Source organism: Ixodes scapularis, unplaced genomic scaffold, assembly GCF_016920785.2.
Source record: "Ixodes scapularis isolate PalLabHiFi unplaced genomic scaffold, ASM1692078v2 PGA_scaffold13__105_contigs__length_92229423, whole genome shotgun sequence".
Taxonomy (NCBI): Eukaryota; Metazoa; Arthropoda; class Arachnida; order Ixodida; family Ixodidae; genus Ixodes; species Ixodes scapularis.
Window position 1 is genome coordinate 65456794 of NW_024609839.1, and position 19320 is coordinate 65476113.

The following is a 19320-nucleotide window of genomic DNA, read 5'->3' on the forward strand; positions in this document are numbered from 1 at the left end:
TTTTTTTATGTTTTGAACCGTTCTGGTACAGACAATGACAAAAAACTAGGCAGTGTTGTTTTGCAAGACCCCATTTTCTTGGCTTATTTTAAGACCAAAATCACCGCGGTAGTCAGTCAGAGGCTGGTACAGCCAGCCGATTTAATCTGTGTACTTTAAGTAAGGGTTACAACGTAGTCATGACAAATGGAGTGATAATGATAATAATAATTCTTTATTTTCTGTGCCCACAAGCAACTTTTCAGTCTCCACTGTGGAATTTCAGTAGAGGCATGAAGGTTGAATTTCAGTAGAGGCACCTGTTAAGGATGAGGAGAGCTCTGAATTGTTTTTTTATTAAATGCCTCAGCTTGCAGGCTACTAAAAAAAAATATTTGTAAAATTCTTTGGTGATGCATGGGAAATGCCTACTAAATTTGAAATGAAAAGAGCCGAATTCCCAGCATCTTAGGCGGGATGGAGCACTGAATCCTACTTATCATGGGAGGGTGTTTTAAGGCAGAAAAACCTAAAGCACAGCAGCACTCGTGCATATATATAAGAACCAGATGTGTATTCTACGTAGATGCAGCTGGATGCAAAAAAGACAACTCTTCATTAGGGCAAAACCATAAATGAGCACATAGCAAATGACGAAAATATGCCAAGAGTGGGCTTGACATCTGCTTCAGTTGAGTCATATGTACAGCCTAACTGTCAGTCAAAGTGAAGAGAGTGCTACAACCTAGCTTGGAGTATTCCTGAAATTTATGTGCACTTGGTGCAAAATCTATTACAATAATCTTTCATCTCTTTCTCATTTCTGTCCTCACATACCCCAGCAAACCGAATTTCATAACGTGCTGTCGTAAGTGGTTCTGCCATTTGTCAATGGTGATGATAGTGTTAAAACATTGTTCACTGTTTTTCAGTATTTGCATTGCTTATGCATACTATCAATGTTGAGTATTTTCAGTAATTCCTTCAATGTTGACCACATCGATTGCAGTCTTTTGTATCTCTTTTGTTAAATTAATATAGGTACTTACTGTAAAACCCTTTATTCTTGCAAACCCAATTTTTTTAATGGGGCAGAAGGGTCATATTCATGACCAATAAATTTAGCGAATTCTAAGGGTGGAATTTGCCTCTCTGGACAGTAGAAATATTCACATGCCCTTAATTAGAGTTTGTAATTTTTCCAATTCACAGAATTCACAAAAATGAGAGGTTTGCAAACATTGCAAGTTTCACAGAATGTTTGAAAATAGATTTTTTCGTAACAAATATAGTCTTCTGGCTTTAATGGTTTTTATCATTTGCAGTACTATATCTGCCACTTAATTTGTTCATTCTCTGTGGCAACTATCACATATGTTTCAACATTTCACCATTGTGTGTGCAGAAAATGGTCTCACACTGAGGTTATGGGAAAGTAGGTAACAGGATATGCTGAGTTCTTATGCACCCAACTGCACTCATTGGCCCCATTGCACCTGCACAAATTGACCCACTGTGGCATGCCATTGTGCCCCCATTGTGCACTTGTACTCAGTTGCATGCTTCTGTGCCTTTCTAAGCTATTGCTTCTCTCTGCAGAGATGGTTTGTTGTTTCCTGCACTTTCACAAATGCCAAGAGATCTAGTTTTCTGAGGGTGTGTCCAGTGTTTCCAGTGCCATTGAGACAGCTTGAACAAAGAACCCATCACAGTGGCACTCTTGTTTGCTTGACCACATGTTTTGCATGAGCTAGCCCCGTCCACACAAACTACCTCATATGTAAATAAATTTTTCCATTGAGATTGATAGTCATACCTTTAGAATGTGCATGCACACAGTTCTAATGTTGCTGCACCTTAAGCAGATGTGATCAGTATGATAATATACGTAACAGTACAGTATAAACTTGTTGTAACAGACCTGGTCAGAGCAGACATTTGGATATAACATAATACTGCTTTCTCAAGTTCGATTATTTTTTCTCTCTGCATTCAGCTTATTACTTTTACAGCAGACTGAAATCTTGATCACTACCAAGGTCTGTTATAACCAATTTAAACTGTACATTAATGAAATATTGAACCTTTTTAGAGGCGCTCTTGCTAGTGTGCCATATTTCCTTTATCCCTTTTGACAAAAACACCATATGAATGAGACTGGGTGCTGAAGAAAGTTAATGTTACAATAAAAACAATTTGCTTCTCACAAATGAACTGTAAGGCAGGAGTGCAATCTTGGCATTTGTGAAATCTCACTGTGTTGGTCATATCATCTGTCTTGTTGTTTGTGCACTGTCTGTTTATGCGCTGGTGTGACCCTATCATGCTTATGTCTTCGTAACAGTCTGGAGTGAATGGAACCTGCGTTTATTTTTTATAGAGGGTCGTTTTTCACATACAAGGTTATTTTTGGCAACTGCAAAAACATACTTTGAATTTTGTTTTGTACACCTATGCTACATTTTCTCACAGCTGCTCAGAAAGCAACCGGTAAGATCTTAAATGAGCACTGCAAACCAGTTTGTAAAGATATTGCACTTCAACTATGTGCAAATTTATGCTAGTGATACTTGAAATATGTATGCAATATTTCTAAGTTATGGCTGACAGCCAGTGATAGTATAGTGTTAATGTGGGTACAGGTGTCTTGTTTTCATTTACACATTCCAGTCCCATTGCTGTTCTAATGGTCTAGAAGGACAGCATATTTAATAAGTGTGGCAGCTCCAGAAACCATTAGCTTTCCTTCATTGAGCACTCACCTATTGCCACGGTGCTTAGTAAAGAAACAAAGTCAAATGCAACCAAACATCCTCCAAATCTAATCTAGGTTAGGTACTATAGCTGTTTCAAGCTAGTATTATCCAGAAGGGAAACATGGCATGGCTACACTCTCATGCCTGTCTCCTTCACAAGGCTCTACACAACACTTGAGATGGCAGAATATCTTCTGTTCAAAGTTTTTCAACTTGAGGCACGGGTTGACGTGACTCTGGCAATTTGAGTACCATATTTCCCGGGTATGTAGTCGCAATATTTGCCCAAAATTTCCTTCAGTGTGCCTTATACAATGGTGCAACATATAAAGTATATGCATCCCTTTCTGTAAGTATATAACTATGAAAATTTTGTCATGGGGTTTAATTTCTCATCAATTCGTCAACTAGAATATTGAACTTGCTCTCACTTGCACATATATTGCTGTCTTCATACATATTTGCACGTTTTTCAATGTGCAGCTCCGCCGCATCGACCATACAAATGTAAAGGTGTGAGTTATGTACCAATCTTTTCTGAAAACAGCCTTTTTATAAAAGGCTACGACTTATAGACCCGAAAATATGGTATGTGGTTCTCACGCCTAACTGTACCTGTGTAAGAGATTTTGATGTTCCCCGTCCAGATACCTCTTTGCACTTTTTCCTTCATTGAGGGTGCAACGAAACGAATTGCGCTGCACATATGAAGTGTGTTGGCTGCAATTGCTGGTGCCTTCCTCCGTGTGTGAAACAAGGCAACGTCTTGCTTTTTACTAAACAATGCGCCCGTCTCGATGCGAACCGTGCCTGCTTTCGGCATGTTGCTCTAACACTAACACCATTTGCTCCTTAGACCCGCTAAATTTCAGCAGTAAAAAAAAAAAGAAAAGAAAAAGATTGTGTAGTTATTTTTAGAAACAGCAGTCTTTATTTGTTTGTTTATTAAAAATTTCTCAGAAGCCTATTAGGTATCATCATATGGTCTTGCAAAAATGCATTGGAAAAAATTATACTTAAATATATATACAAAAATGAATTAGTGCAGACTCATTCTTTGCAGATCAACAGAACAATATGTGCAATATCCATATATCATTGAACAGCGCCTATGTACAATAAGAACATTGGAGGAAAAAAAAAACAACAGGGTGATTTCAGATAAGATCGACCAAAGGGTGGCTGGTCGACATTTTTAAATGAACTGATGTTTTTATATGACATTGTCTAGTGTCTGGTATAAACGAATCCACACTTAGTTTTGACCAGAAAAAAAATTTGGAGACAAGAAAAATCGTAAGGCAGGGAGAGGTGGACAGTTGCAATAACGCGCACTGATGGAGGGGGCAAGTTTGAAAGTGAATAATTAAAACAATAAAATTAGTAGAATTTTAAAACTTTTTACAAACAAACTATGGGTACAACTTGCTTGTAATATAAAGTAATAATATTTATTAAAAATTTATTTAGTTTTCTAAAAATTGCCAAACATGCCTGCTCGAACGACAAATGGCAAACTTTGGAAATCTGTATCTCATGACATAATTTAATCATTATTACATAACTTGCAGACATTATTTTACTAATATATGGCTATTATTGAAAAAATAAATAAGGTATCTGAGTGACACAATAGTTACAATATATTTAGGCAAACATGGGAAAAAAATCAAACAAAGAAAAATTCCAATGCGAATAAAAAAAAAACACCACCTTCGATTTTTTTAAAATTTGGGTACCCTGTTATACTCTATTTCGGCATTCATTTCTATTAAAAACATGCTGCATCATTGCACTGTGAAAGAAGAAACAACTCTTCAAAGTAGGGTCCTTTTTCAAAGCCTACACTTAGCAGTGTCCTATACAAGAAGTGACTCTGAGTTCCAGTTTCATGAAACTTGCACAAATCTTTCATATACATTTATTCAGATGAGGTCATTGATAAAAAGAGCGATCGGTCACACACTAAAAGGGAGGAGAAACTATATACAGCATTTTACATAAGCGTACAAAGTGGTATCATATTAGAGACTAATGATTTGAGAAAAGATGATGCAGTGTGAAGTTGTACCTTCCGGTATATTTTACATCTAGAGTAAAATAAATAACTTTACTTCCACACACAAAAACAAAGATATAATAGTAAGATATTTAGGTTGGCTGTGTATTTACGATTACAAACAATTTCAGGTGACGGATGCCATAGTGCCTAACTGGAGCAGCTTCGATGCTCTCGGTGTATGAATGAATCGTGGCAAGCCGATATATTTTATCCTGCTCGAGGATAACATTTTGGGATTTTTTTATAGTGATCAGATAAAAATTATTAGTAACCACCAACAAAAACAGTAGGTTAAATACCCCGTGAAGAAAAATGTGATAAATAAGATGTCCCTGCATTCAAAATGAGCAGTCCTTGGGAAATCAAATTCGGCACTTTACGCTAAGGTTTTCCTCGCTGTACCCATTTATTGAAGTTGCTTCCAAGCAGATCCGACTGTCCGTGCTACATATACGTCACAGGTCCCTTCTGTTGATGACTTGCTGAGCCGCCACGCGTGCCAAGACTGAATGCCAGGGAAGGCGCGCACCGTCAGCCATTCTTCTTTTTTTTGTTCACGATACAGAACAACCTCATTTTCATCCAGATATACAAGATGCACGCCTTTCAGTTTCTTTGATAGAACGCTCACCATTGTCCTGGCCGTCTGAATTGCGCTTACTGAACGTTCTTTCAGGTTGTTCAGCGTGGCCTGGTGCTTCACGAGTCCGCCAACTCCGTCACATGCATTTTTCCCATGTCCAGATGCAGAAAATAACCACTGGGCTTGTGGGCAATCGTCCTTTGCAAATTGGTGAAGCTGGTAGCGATTCTTGAAATGACTGGCGGCGCCGTCACTTACGTACGTCACGTACGAGTATACCGCAACGTTGTCTTCAACCCACTCCTTCACTTTTTCTAGAGCCAAGCAAGCGTGAGCGGCGTCGTGACACAGGTCCTCACTGATGATGGCAAAGCTGTTTGTAGATTTTCTTGTCGTCACTACACATGTAAATATCGAAACTTGTTATTTTTTTTCCAGTGATATGCTTGCACTTCGTCAGGAAGCACGATGGTCCAGTTTTCAGCAAAGTCAAAATGAAAGACAATGCTCCCGCGTTGCATGCACTGTTTTTCATCGTAGATCGCTTTACCTTGCGTTTGCCGGATATGGTTGTGAAGTAACCAACTTCCAACCGTCACTTGAATGACTTTTAGGAAAGTCTCAGGTTCCAAAGTTTTTTTCACAAGGTCGCCGGACTCCCATGTTGCAAGCACAATCTCTTCATCCTCCGGGATATCAAGTTCCTGGAGTGTAAGAAACTGGCCTTTTGGGCAGTGATCACAGTCTCCTTGAAGGCACAGTTCTGTTGCTGGGTCGCACAGAAATGCCGAGTTCATTTCACCAGTGTTGAATGTTGAGCCTGTAACGTTCTCTAGAGCGGCAATACAAAGATAATAATTGGCGCAGCGCACACAAACGCACACTTCCTGGTGTGGAATACATTGGACCCATCTAGGGCGCAACGAATAAAATTTCGTTAGCCCAACGCCGGAATCGGGATGCTTGTCTTTGTATATACGGAAGGCCTCTCGTATTGAGCGTGTCATGAAGCGCTTTGGCACGAACGTTTTCTCTCCGTTGAGCATGACAGAGATGACGTCCTTCTGGTTGGGACTTTGGCGCGAACATTGTAGCTCGTCTTTCGTGAAGTACTCTAGGGCAGCAGACAGGTTCTCAGGGCTCACCTTGCACCTCGTGTAAGGATCCGGCTCATACCACACGCCATGCTTTTCCTTGAGTTTTCGGGATTTACTGATGAGGTACATTGAGGCCTGTGAAATCATCTTTTGAACCTCATTCTTCGTCAGTGTTGACGGCAGGAGTGTAAGCAGTTGACAACGTTCCCGGAGAGAGGTGGCGGTTTCAAAGATCTGCCGAAAGTTGTCCACCCACTCAGTGCATGTGGAGCATGTTGGTTCGGACGACCCCGATGGTGCGTCCCTGTCGTACGCAATACGTAGCCTTGAGCGTATATTCTTGACAGCAACCTGCTCCAGTTCTGTCTGCTTTGTCTTGACATAGGCAGGCCTGTCCCGACTTCTTACGACGCTTGGTTGTCTCAGCGGCGACACATCTGTAGGTAGTATGCTGCGATTTAGATCTTCAATTGCTTCTTCAGCTGGCACAAATATGTCAGGGCACTGCTCTGAGCTTCGCATCGAGATCTCCTTAGTGATGTGCATGAAGCAATGGTAGCACAGGTAGTCCGTCGCACTCACTTTGGTGGAACAGTCAGGCGGAAGAATTTGCTTCAACGAGTTTAGGTCCAACTCGCCAACACTTCGAAAATTCCGCTGCTTTGGTATAGTCTTTTTGTGTTTGCAAAAGTAATCTGCACAAAACACTCGTTCGGAGCTTCAGGACGTCTTCATAATGTATACATAAATAATAGAAATTAAACCCCAACTGATGGCATATAATTGCCAAGTGAAAGAACTACTGGGTGCAAAAGTGACAAGTCCGAGGCTGAGGAGCTCACTCACTGCAAACGTACATTTGAAAAGAGAGGTCACAACTGAGGCTGTCGGCAAAGCTTGATCCACGTCAAAGGAAGAAAGAGGGAAAGTCTCCAGACAAAAAATTGTGGTTAGCGGCCTTCGAAAAAGACTTTCCGGAATCGCACTGTCGTCCCTCCACGCGCTGATATGAAAGCACCCGAGCTTCTACCACGTGGTTCATGACACAGCCTGAGCCATGTCGGCGACCGGTTCGCGAGGGGTTGGCGGTGGGGTTACGTTGATGGTCACTCGGATTAGCCCTTGCTGTACTGAGCTACCGCCTGCAGTGCCTTATCGCCGGCTGGTGTCAACAACGAGAACACACAGACCCTGTCTACACCAAAACTACAAGCGTTCACCGCACACGCGTCGCCGCCGCTTTTAAGCTTTTGTGAAATTGCTTTCTTTTGCCGCGGAGAACCGCCTTACCTTAACTACGCGCCTGAAATCCTTCCAGGTGGGCGTACACAATATCAAGCGTTTCGAGAAATGCCCGTGGAGTAGAACTATGGGAAAATTCGGAGCCCGCGATGTCGATATCGTCGCCGTTGTGTTAGTACGCCGTCGCGTACTGCGGTCCCCCGTTGGGGGAGGGGGGGGGGGGTGCGGTCTTACTACGATAACATGGCGACAGCGTTTACACTCTATGTATTTACGCGAGGCTCGAGTATTTGGGGATAATGCTGCCGGTTGGTGTGCCCCTTTGTGCCTGATATTATCGCCCGTGACGCCAGCGAGTGAGATGGCGACAGGCATGACTGCTCAGTAAACAGGCGTCGGCGGCCATGTTTTGCTGGTTGAAGCGAACCCCCTTGTCCTTGACAGCGAGCGGGGAAATGCGAAAAAAAGATTGTATCGGCCGTTTTGCCAGAACTAGCGACGAGTGTCGTCTGCGGTTTCCGGCAACTATTTTGCCATAATCGTGAGCTTAGCGAGGAAATGATTTTTGCTGGCCACAGAACACTACCACGCAGAAAGGGAATGCTTGAACATGTTTTTGTTCTGGATATATATCAGGGATATATATGAGAGAGAGAGAGAGAGAGATGAAGGTAGAGCGGAAGAGGGAATAGCATATAGTGTCGCAGGAGAATAAAGTAAACAAAGTTCCTAGTGGCCGATGGCTGCATGATCTTTTCTCGGATCACTAGTCCGTAATATGATACCCCTTTGTACACAGTAGTTTCTCCTTAATTTAAGTGTGTGAACGATTTCTTTAGTTATCATTGGCCTCATCTGAATAAAAATATATAAAAGATGTGTGTTGGTTTCATGAAACTGGAACTCAGAGTCAGTTCTTGTATAAAACCCTGCTAAGTGTAGACTTTGAAAAAGGACCCTACTTTGGGGAGTTGTATCTTCTTTCTCAATAAAATGATGCAACATGTTTTTAATGAAAATGAATGCCAAAATAGAGTATAACAGGTTACCTAAATTTAAAAAAAATCGAGGGTGGTGTTTTTTTTTTTATTCGCATCGGAATTTTTTTTTGTTTGATTTTTTTCCACGTTTGACTAAATATATCCTAACTATTGTATCACACAGATACCTTAGTTATTTTTTTAAATATTAGCTATATATTAGTAGAATAATATCTGCAAATTATATCATAATGATTAAATTATTTCATGAGATACAGACCTCCAAAGTTTGCCATTTGTCGTTCGAGCAGGCATGTTTGTCAATTTTTAGAAAAATAAATAAATTTTAAATAAATATGATTACTTTATATTACAAGCAAGCTATACCCATAGTTTGCGCCTAAAACGTATTAGAGTTCTCCTAATGTTATCGCTTTAGTTATTCACTCTCAAACGGGCCCCCTCCATCAGTGCGCGTTAATGCAACTGTCCACCACCTCATGCATTACGATTTTTCCTGTCCCCGAGTATTTTTTCTAGTCAAAACTAAGTTTGGATTCGTTCATACCAGACACTAGACAATAACATATAAAAACATCAGTTGATTTGAAAATGTCGACTAGCCATCCTTTGGTCGATCTTATCTGAAATCACCCAACATTAAATAACCACTTGAGCACTAATCAAATTTGATTCACATACTCATTCATTTATTTATTTACAAAGAAACCTGCATCACTATGAGGCATTATTGTAGTTTTTTTTTTATTTTATTGCATAGATAGTTTTAACTGTTAAGAGCAGGATATTTTTGCAAACTTTAAAGCAGGTACTGTTGGGAAAAAGGTGCCATTCTGAATGAGGTACACAATGAAAACTTCTTGTGCACGTAGACTATGTGGCTATGTTATTGTCATAAGTAAATGTTTAAAGTTCTCTTAAAGAGGTGCTCAGAATCATCAAAAGTATTTGTAACCTAAAACATGCAACCATATTTCAATTGGATTTATTGAATTCCAGGTATGTGCTTTTTGAATACAACATAATTGTTATAATGCTTTTATGTTTATACTAGTAGTATAGTGGGTAGTAAATTGAGATATAAAAAGTGGAGGAGCTTCAGTGTAGCATTGTTATAACAAAGACTTTCCTGAAAACAAGACACGCTCATCTTTTTGTATCTTGCTGCACTTAAACAGTCAGCCCCAGTGAACCTGGAGATTATAGGGAAGTATTACAAAATATTTTATATTTTGAAAGTCTATTTTGCATATTGCAATGTGTTACCTAACAAAACCAATTTTGGGGGGCTTGTTAAAAGTGAGTTTTATAGTTAACATCACACAAATTAATTTTTTATGTGAAAGTTGCTTTTGGGATGCTCATGTTCCTTGAATAGCTTGTGTGTTTTTAAATGCTATATGACTAACTTCTGCATTCTTGGTATGCATTGAATCATGCTACTGTAGAGAAAATGATTGAACCTAATGCTGTAAAGGTGCCAGTAAAGCAATTAATACTCTAATCCATGCATGAAGCTTGTGCACAATTGCAGCATCATCTCATAACTTTTTGTTTATTTGAGTGTGAAAAGAAGAACAACCTCGAATGAGAAATACATGGCTCTTACTATTACGGAAAAGGATTTTGAAGGGTCTGCCAAATGATTTTCAGGCTTTGTCCTACATTACGACAAACCTCTAATGTTGACACTTCTCAACATCATTGAACAATCCGCCATATCACGTTTCTACGCACAGCTTTTTAATGAGTAACAAAGCAAGGTGGCCTCTGCAAGGTCACAAGAAAAGAAGAGTTGAAGATATGTTTGCTTTCCAAGACACTAGCTGCACGACAATAGTTTCAGAACAGGAAATGTATGCCACAATCGTGACCGGTTCTGCAGACGGTCACGAGTGTGGCCGGGATCCCAGATAGCTGCGGCATGTCCCAATCTGACAAAGTTGTAGTGTGGAATATTAACAAAAGGAAATTAGCCAGGAACAGTAACTATAGTTTGGTAAGCTAAAATAGAATGTAGAACATTTTTTAGGCCGGTTTTGCCGTTGGGGGTGTGAGCATTTGTATGCGGTTGACACATACTTTCTAGTGTTTGTTATTGACCTCAGTGTTCTTTGGACTAGCTAATTTCGCACTAGGATGGAACACAAGCAAGAGTGTGTGGCAGGGAGGTAGACAACTGTTTGATTGCAACAATTGATATAGCCTACCGTGGCCCATGGCATGGTCAGGTGACAAGCGCTCAGTCTAGTAGAAATCAGTCAGGTCGGGAACATCAGCCACGCTTTTAGGGGGAAACGGTGCCCACATAAAAATCATTTGCATTCTTTTATAATTCTTGAAGCGCATAATATGGCAGTAGCTTCTTTTAAAGATGAGGTCACATACCCTTCGAGTGGATTTAAATATAGGAACTTGATGGTTGAGCCAACACTCAACGTCGGCAATGCTAGCCAGTTTCGCAGATGCAGAATGCTATGGCACTTACTAAAGTTTGTATGACTTTAGCGTCCATTTGAGGCATGCAGCATAGAGCAGGAGTTCTCAAACTGGGTTCCGGGGAACACAGGGGTTCCACGAGCTGGTCTCATAAGTTCCGCGAACACCCAAATTGCAACCCCCCCCCCCCCCATGCCGGAGGCTGCGCGGCTGGACCATGCAAAGCGCCTTCATCTCACTTTGTACTGACATCGCGATTGATATGGTGGGGATATATGGGAAGCAACACAAGCAAAATTGCCTACAATTGTGCATCTGTTGCCTCTCGGTCGGCAAGTATGGAGGGGAGAGGGGGGGGGGGGGGGTTTGCGGCAGTTTTTGAGGCTTCCTGGGGTTCCGTGAGGCCAAAAAGTTTAAGAACTTCTGGCATAGAGGATATCTTTTCGTGAACTTTCTCACATCTGGTCTTAGGAGCATGCTTATTTAAAAAAAAGAGTTTTGACATGAGTGTTTAGATACATTGAGGGAATAGCAAACAAATGACACTCAGTGTGACCTTGTTCTATTCGCATCATCATTGTTGGTTTTTGATGTAGGATAAAATGGAAGCATCTAATTTTTTTAAAGGAAAGTAATAATGAACTTTTAAAAGGTGGCATCATTACTTATCAAGGACTTCAAAATAACTCAATCAGTACATATTGGTTTGAAAATCACTTTGTGGACCCTTTATCGCCCAATGGTACCTATATTCCTTCCCTGTTTACAAGTTCTCACAGGCAAATCAGACGAGATTAGCACCTAATCTTGAAGTGTGCGCACATTGGACGCAGACAACGGCAAAGCACACGCAGTGGAATAGCAGTCGAGAATTGTTGATTCTATGAGTAGCGTGATCAAATTGTAGTGTTGATGTCAACGTCAGTGCTACAATTTGAACAAACTGCCCTACACCACTTTCATTTCTGGTGGCAATGATGTAGCAGTAACTTATCCTTTAGGACAAATTCGTTGGCTGCATATTTACAAGACAAAACGAGGTTCCCATCCGTTAACTGCTCTTACTACCAGATAAATAATGAGGAAATGGGTTTTGCAACGATGCATGGGGGAAGTGGGGGGGGGGGGGGGGCATCTTCTCTTTGATTGTGTGCAACCTTTTTTCTGTCTTTGTTTGCCCCTGTCCCGGTCGTTAATCGTAACTTATTATTTAACAACCGTTTGTTTCCCCCTCCCTTCTTTTCCGTTGCCTTGTTTTTCAGACCCGGCCCATAGTAATGGTCCATGTGAGTATGCCAATGTGGGCTTTATGTTCATTTCAACATTTTCTTTTTTTGTTGCAGTTTCCTCGTTTTTTTTGTTTGTGTTTACGTTGTGCCGATGGTGTCCCCTTTATGTTTCCCTGTGTTTGTTTGGCACACCATAAGCAGTGCTCATTAGTTTCTTTTTTAACATATTGAGGTATTTAGCACACAAGGTAGAGAGAAGAAGAAGGACAGGACAGAAAAGAGCGCTACTCACAACTACGTTTACTGATAAGAAGGGAAGAGAAAGAATCCGCCGCGGACTTGTGCATCTGCCACAGCACCGTGAATGATAGCGGCTAGTTCATCCAGGCTCGTGCGGGCCCTTCATTGTTTGTTGCACCATTACTCCTTTCCATATTCCCCTATACTTCGTTTCAGCCTCCGTCCGAGCACAGCCAAAGCTACGTGTGGCCAGAGCCAATCAGACGCCGGCAATAGGTCACGCGATCCCACCTACACCTTTGTATCACTCCGCTGCGCCGCTGGTCGTCCGCGCCGCCCGCGCCCGCCAAGTATTTCGTCTGCTACGGGTGGTATCGTCTGCTACAGGTTTAAAAAATGCCCTTTCACGTTCTGAAATTTAGTCACAGGGGATGTCAGTACGTAGGCTGGCCGCTGCCGTCTGTGTCCGAGTTTTCCACCTGTTCGGCATAGTTTGAAGATGTAAGTACAGGTTGCAAGGTGCCCGATGACCCGGCCGTTGGTGTTTCCTTGTATTGTATGGATATACCAGGCCTCGAGGCGCAGTCCTTTTCACTTCACCAGCTTCTCGGCGTTCAATGTGATCGGCAGGTAAAGGGGTGCCCTGAGTTCGCTGCGTATCAGTGAATTGTAGTGGCCCGGACGCTTTTCTTGTTTACAACGCATTCGCGGTACGATGCGGCCGGAGTCTCCTGCCGAATTCGAAAGCAGACATTCATCACGACCTCTCGCGCCTGACGCCCAAACATACCTTTCCGAAAGGATGTTTTGAAGCAACGCGGTGAGGAAGGCAGCGAAGCACATGATTCGGCCATTACGGGAACGAAATCACACAGAAAAACTGAGCGCTGCAGCCGTGTTGCCAGCGGATGTATGTGCTTTCACCAAACCACATGCATTTACATATATTAATAAAAACATAAACTTCAGATATTTAATTCCTTTAGTTGGAAATAATTATCAGCAGTAGATATCTGGAATATTGTGCACTGTTTACGCACAAAACAGTTATTTAGAAAAAAAAACTTTTGCGGGCTACTTTGTGGTGCGTAGGAATGCTCTTCTCGAAGTTGCGAACTGTCCCTCAGCCTTTGGCTGCGCTCGGACGGAAGCTGAAACGAAGTATGGCAACTTCATACCTATTGTAATTTTATTGTGCCCTATGCTTTATAATGTGATTACTTCGTGCCCAGACGATGCTGCCTCACAATGGGCAGCATCGTCTGCTGCTCATTGTTGGCGACTGCTCGGTTGCGGCAGCAAAGTGTGGCGGTCTGCAACTTGGTAAACTTTGTGAGTTTGAATATTTTTAAAATTATCACAAACTTTCTCATCACTATAACTGCAGGAGCCACTCTATCTCTTCGCTAAAGATAGACACAAATACCTTCAAAAAGTGCAAATGGGAATGAAAATCATAATCTCTTTGTTATAGCCGCTATTACAGCGGAGCTGTCAAGGGCTAGGTTCCCCAGGATCGTGTCTACCAGCAAAAAAAATGATGACACCGAACTCTGGACAGCTACCGCCATCTATGAGTGACAGCGGCAACCAGACAATTGGTTGCCGCTGTCGCTTATAGATGGCGGCAACCTTTCTTCGGAGGAAGAAGAACGGGAGCGGAACGAGCTGCGATGTGCGCAGCAGCGTGAAAGGTTCCGCAACCGCCACGACGCCGCTATCGGCTTAATTTCCACTGCGTCGAGCGCTTGAGATTCCCTTGCGAAAGAAGAGCAGATAGCTCGCCTGGAAAGCCACCGTCAAAAACAGAAGCTACAGCTCCACTGCTCTTCCTTCTTCACCAGAGTGGAAAGGCTGAAAGTTTTTCATTATAACCGACTTCGTTATAAGCAAGCGAGACAGTACCTGATAGGCCGACTTACCTTATGCTGTCTTAACACAAGCATCTAGTTTCCTTATTGCTTCGAATAAACAAGCAATTGCCCTTTTTTTTCAGTATCATTGTTATGTTTTAAAGCTCTTCGTCAAAGCATTTAGGGTGGTGGAAAGTTTTGATCTGGGGAATCCACCTAAGCTGTAAAATTTGATGCTTGTCAGTAGCTTGTCTGAGTTAGAAGCAAAAAGTGATGATGTTCCGCTCGTATTAACTGTGTCGCACATTGTACAACCTTGATTTTCTGCAAGGCAGAAGCTTTCCCGAGTATCCTTCTCCTCTGACATTGCCAAATTAGCAACAGAAAGTAATTTACCAACAAAGAATGACATACTTTTGTGTGCTCTTGGCTTTAAGGGTAGGGGATCAGAGGCTGGGGAGCAGGTACAAAGAGGGAAGTGTCCTCAATTGTCCTGCAAAGGTTCTAGCATTAGAAGCAACCCCGTGTCGCATCGGTAACAGCTGCACACTTGTGAAGGCTTCAAGAGACCTGAAGATGTTACATAGATGGAGGTAAAAGAGCATGTTAGTATAATACTAGGAGGTGGAGTTTTATTTATGGAATAACAGACTTCATTGAAGGCGTATTGTCTTCATCTGAAGATGTCTTTATCCAAAGATGTTCAAAGTTCCTGACATCATTCAGATATCCTTATGAAGACATGTGGATGATCCTAGCAGAGGAAATCTGAATGATCTTAGCAGAGGACATCTGATGAAGATGTCCAAAGATCTGGACATCTTTATTCAGATGTGAAGAAAGGTAAAAACGCAGGCGAGCTGGTGAATGACATCCGTAGTAACCCTGAGACGTAGGAACAATAAAAAAATGGACAGAACAACTAAGAAGCTGTGTTAGAGACTTTGTTGTTCTGTCCGTTTTTACAGCGAAGCTGTTATGCACTAGGATCTGGGAAAAATGTGTCCACGATTGTTGACTGAAAACTCCCCTTGGTCGTGGCAAGTATGAATAAATAAAAAAAGAAAGAGGAAGCAACCTGCATGAGTTAGCCTTCCTTTTCATTATTAGATAGTGAGGTCCTGATCCTTTGTTATCATCTCTAGGCATCGTCCTCAAGGTCATTCTAGAAGTCGTCCATGAAATCATCCTAGAGGTGATCCTAGGCGTTGTCCTTGAGGTCGTCCTAGGCGTCGTCCTTGAGGTAGTCCTAAGCGTCGTCCTTGAGGTCGTCTTCTAAGTATTGTCTTCGGGTCATCCTAGAAGTCGTTCTTGAGGTCATCTTTGAGGTCGTCTTTGTGGTCGTCCTCTAGGCGTTGTCCTCGAGGTCATCCTCGAAGTTGTCCTAGAAGTCGTCCTTGAGGTCATCCTAGACGTCGTAAAAAAACAGCTTCTCTGGTCTTCCATCTTCATGTGAAGTCGAAGGGCTCTACAAATTTTTTTTATGGTTCTTACATCTCGCAGTTACAATGGACATTATTCAGATGTCATTGCACAGGACATCTGGATGATCCTAGCAGAGGGTATCCAGATTCTAACTAAGAATATCTGGATGAGCTCTGCAAGGACATCTGGGCACCTTTGAATTAAGGTGTTTCTGACATTTTCAGGACATATGAATGATCTTAGCAAAGGACATCTGAATGATCTTAGGAGAGAATGTCTGAATAATCCTTATAGAGGACATCCAGATGAAGACCTTTAAAATGCTGGACATCTTCATTCTCGGAGGACAACCAGATGTTCCTCGCAAGGGCATCTGGACACCTTTGCATGGCGCTGTCTTTATCCAGTCTACAGCTGAAGACTGAACATGTCTTCATTTGAGGACGCACCTGTTCTCAGATGAGAACCGCGGGTATGATGGGATTGAACTGCCGAATGAGAACCGCGGGTATGATGGGATTGAACTGCCGAACCCTTGCTGCCACATAAGGTCTTCCATCCTCCTCCCAGGTGTCGTTTACGTCGTAGAGCAGCTGGACTACGAGACCCACCAGAAGTACCAGCTTACCCTTCGGGCCACGGACTCTGTTACCGGAGCCTTCTCCGACGTCCTCGTGGGCATCACGGTCGAGGACGTCAACGATTTCCCGCCCATGTTCAGTCAGCCCTCATACAACACCAGTGTTTCAGAGGCGACTCCGTACACGACGTCCATCCTCAAGGTAAGACATATTTAGAAAGCTGCAGTAACCGTAATGATCAATGTCGCGTCAAGAAAAGAAAAACAAAGAAACCAAGGTTTACGCATGGCATATGTGCAGTGCAAAGTAGTTTTTACAAGATTTGGTTGTCAGATTAAAGAAACGAGGCCTTTTGCGTTTGAAACCTCTGCATTTTGATCAAACAAGAAATTTCTGATCTGGAGTGCACATGCGAGTATCTTAATTCACCTCTTGAAGAGGAAAATTGGTAAAGCGTTGTGAAGAGCCGTAACTTTTTCTAGTAAGATTTTGGAAGCGAAGATGAGCATTTAGTGGTTGGTACTTAGATAAACGCATGGACATGAAAAAAAACTTTTCCCCCTTAAAACAAACATTTTTTGGTGCATTATTTTTTTTACGAACCCTGTGGTGGTGATTGATTGGTGATAGGTTGGTGGCGATTCTGAAACATATGGTTCTACTTTGGCGCATTGTCTTGAAATAGAAGCACGGACTATAATCATGTCAAGGTACATAAAATGAGCCTCGTGGCTTTGGAGAGGAGGAGACTAGAGCATTCGGGAACAGCGAGTAGGGACAAAGGTACGGAGCACGGCCACGGACGCGGGCTCCCCCTGCCGCCCGTCTACCCACGAACCATCCCAACCGGAGCTCGGTGCTCCGATGTCCCTGTCCGCTCTCCGTCTCCTCCTCTTTCTCAATTTCTATCTTTTTAGAGATAAACATTTTTTTTCTTTAATTGGCAACAAATGTGTTTTATTCAAGCACTAAAAAAATTTTTTTTTTTTTAAATATAGTGTTTTAGAGCGCAGGTCTTAGGTGCCTGTTTCCGGTTTGAGCGGCATCGCCGTCGCCGTAACCGCGCGTTGCATTATGGAAAGTTTCTCATAATAACGTCACAACGTCATAATAACGTTACCCTCGTGAGGGTTACGAGGGTTACTCTCACAAAGGTTACGAGGGTTACCCTCACAAGGGTTACCCTCATGAGGGTCACGAGCGTTACCCTCACGAGGGTTGCGAGGGTTAGTTACCCTCAAAAGGGTTACCCTCACGTCACCCCCCTGAGGTCACTTGACCCCTCCCTGAGGTCACGTAACCCACCCTCAGGTCATGTGACCTCAGGGAGTCACTTATCCCTCAGTACCCTTCCATCCTCCTCCTCGAGAGCTGCGCTCTAATCCGGCATTGCAGGGAGTTGTAAACGGCTTTCATTTTTTTAAACAAATTTAGCACTAAAACCGAGAAACACAGCTTTGAGACTGCCCTTAACACCGCAGGTGCACGCCAGCGACAGGGACACGGGCGCCAATGCGCGTGTCCAGTACAGCCTGGAGGCTTCTGCCCTGTCCACGTTCCACATCGACCCGGTGGAGGGGGTCATCGACCTGCGCATTCCGCTGGACCACGAGGCGCAGCCTTTGTACCACCTGGTGGTGACGGCCACGGACGCGGGCTCCCCCTCGGCGCTCAGCTCGACCGCCCACGTGTGGGTGACGGTGCTGGACATGAACGACAACCCACCAGCCTTCCCGCAGCTGTCCTACAGCTGCGCAGTGAGCGAGCTGGCCCCCAGGGGGCAGTTCGTGATGAGGGTGGCGGCCTCGGACCCGGACTCTTCGGACCGGGACCGCCTGGCCTACTCCATCGTGGGTGGCAACGAGGCGCAGGCCTTCGCCATTGACCGCAAGACCGGTGAGCCACCCCGGGCTTCTGTTTACGCGGTGTCCACCAGTCCGGAAGACCGGGAGTCGTATGGGAATTGGACGGGTCCGGAAAAATGGGGAAATTTCATTTTATTTCATTTAATTTCTTTTACCTCGAAGGCACGCATTACATGCATGCGTTATATGTGAGGGTGAGAGCAAAAAATTTGGAGAAGTCAGCCAGCAACCAAAAGTCAACCTCAACCAGCATTCTGAAATTACAAAATCTGGTCCGAACCGCTAGCATTGTGTTTAGATGGAGCCTAAGCTTTCAGCGAAAGGTCCATTTTTGCGCTAAAAAAAAAAGCACTGAATTTTTTTTAGGATGTGTCCTTACTTACGCCCTTTGCGAAATGTGAGTACTGATGCAGCAGTTGCGTGGTGCAAACATGATCCCCCAACCGGCTCATTCCATGCCTATGCTTCGTTTACCGCCGAGCTGACAGTGTGGTGGAAGCTACAGGCTCGCCCAAGCAACCAACCGCTCTCTTGTCACCGCCTGACTATACTATCTGTGCATGGATACCATGTGCAGAGAATGCACTAAAAGTAAGCGCTGACATCAGTGGTCCAGAGAGAAAGAACGAGAAAGGGAGTGCCAGAAAAAAGGGGAAAGAAAGCGGACGAAAGATTAAGTGTGCTCGGTCGGCTGCTACAAGTTGAGTTGTTTGAGTCCTTGATATAATCTTTTTTTTACAATGCACGACACCGGTGTTTTTATGCAAAATAAAGCTAGAAAACAACTAGGTGCAGACCTTCAGAGTGATGTTTTGTGGCTTCTTTGTTTGTTTTAAAGAGGTACTGCAATGGAAATTCTAGCGCCTATTTTATCCTCTAAATGTCAGCAACACTCAGGCCACACCACGGAGATGCCAAATTTTTGCTCGAAAAGACACTGAAATGTTATTTAATAGTTATAAACGGAA

The 19320-nt window shown here is 42.9% G+C and overlaps 1 protein-coding gene across 3 annotated transcripts in view; it reads left to right on the forward strand.

Annotated features, from left to right (window-relative positions):
• The window catches only part of LOC121835550 (fat-like cadherin-related tumor suppressor homolog), a 123376-nt gene that overhangs the window by 25952 nt on the left and 78104 nt on the right, over window positions 1-19320 (forward strand). For all 3 annotated transcript variants that reach the window (XM_042289932.1, XM_042289933.1, XM_042289934.1), the window contains exons 14-16: window positions 12422-12445; window positions 16477-16688; window positions 17969-18383. In XM_042289932.1, coding sequence (XP_042145866.1) covers window positions 12422-12445; window positions 16477-16688; window positions 17969-18383 — 651 coding nt within the window. The remainder of the gene's footprint in view (window positions 1-12421; window positions 12446-16476; window positions 16689-17968; window positions 18384-19320) is intronic.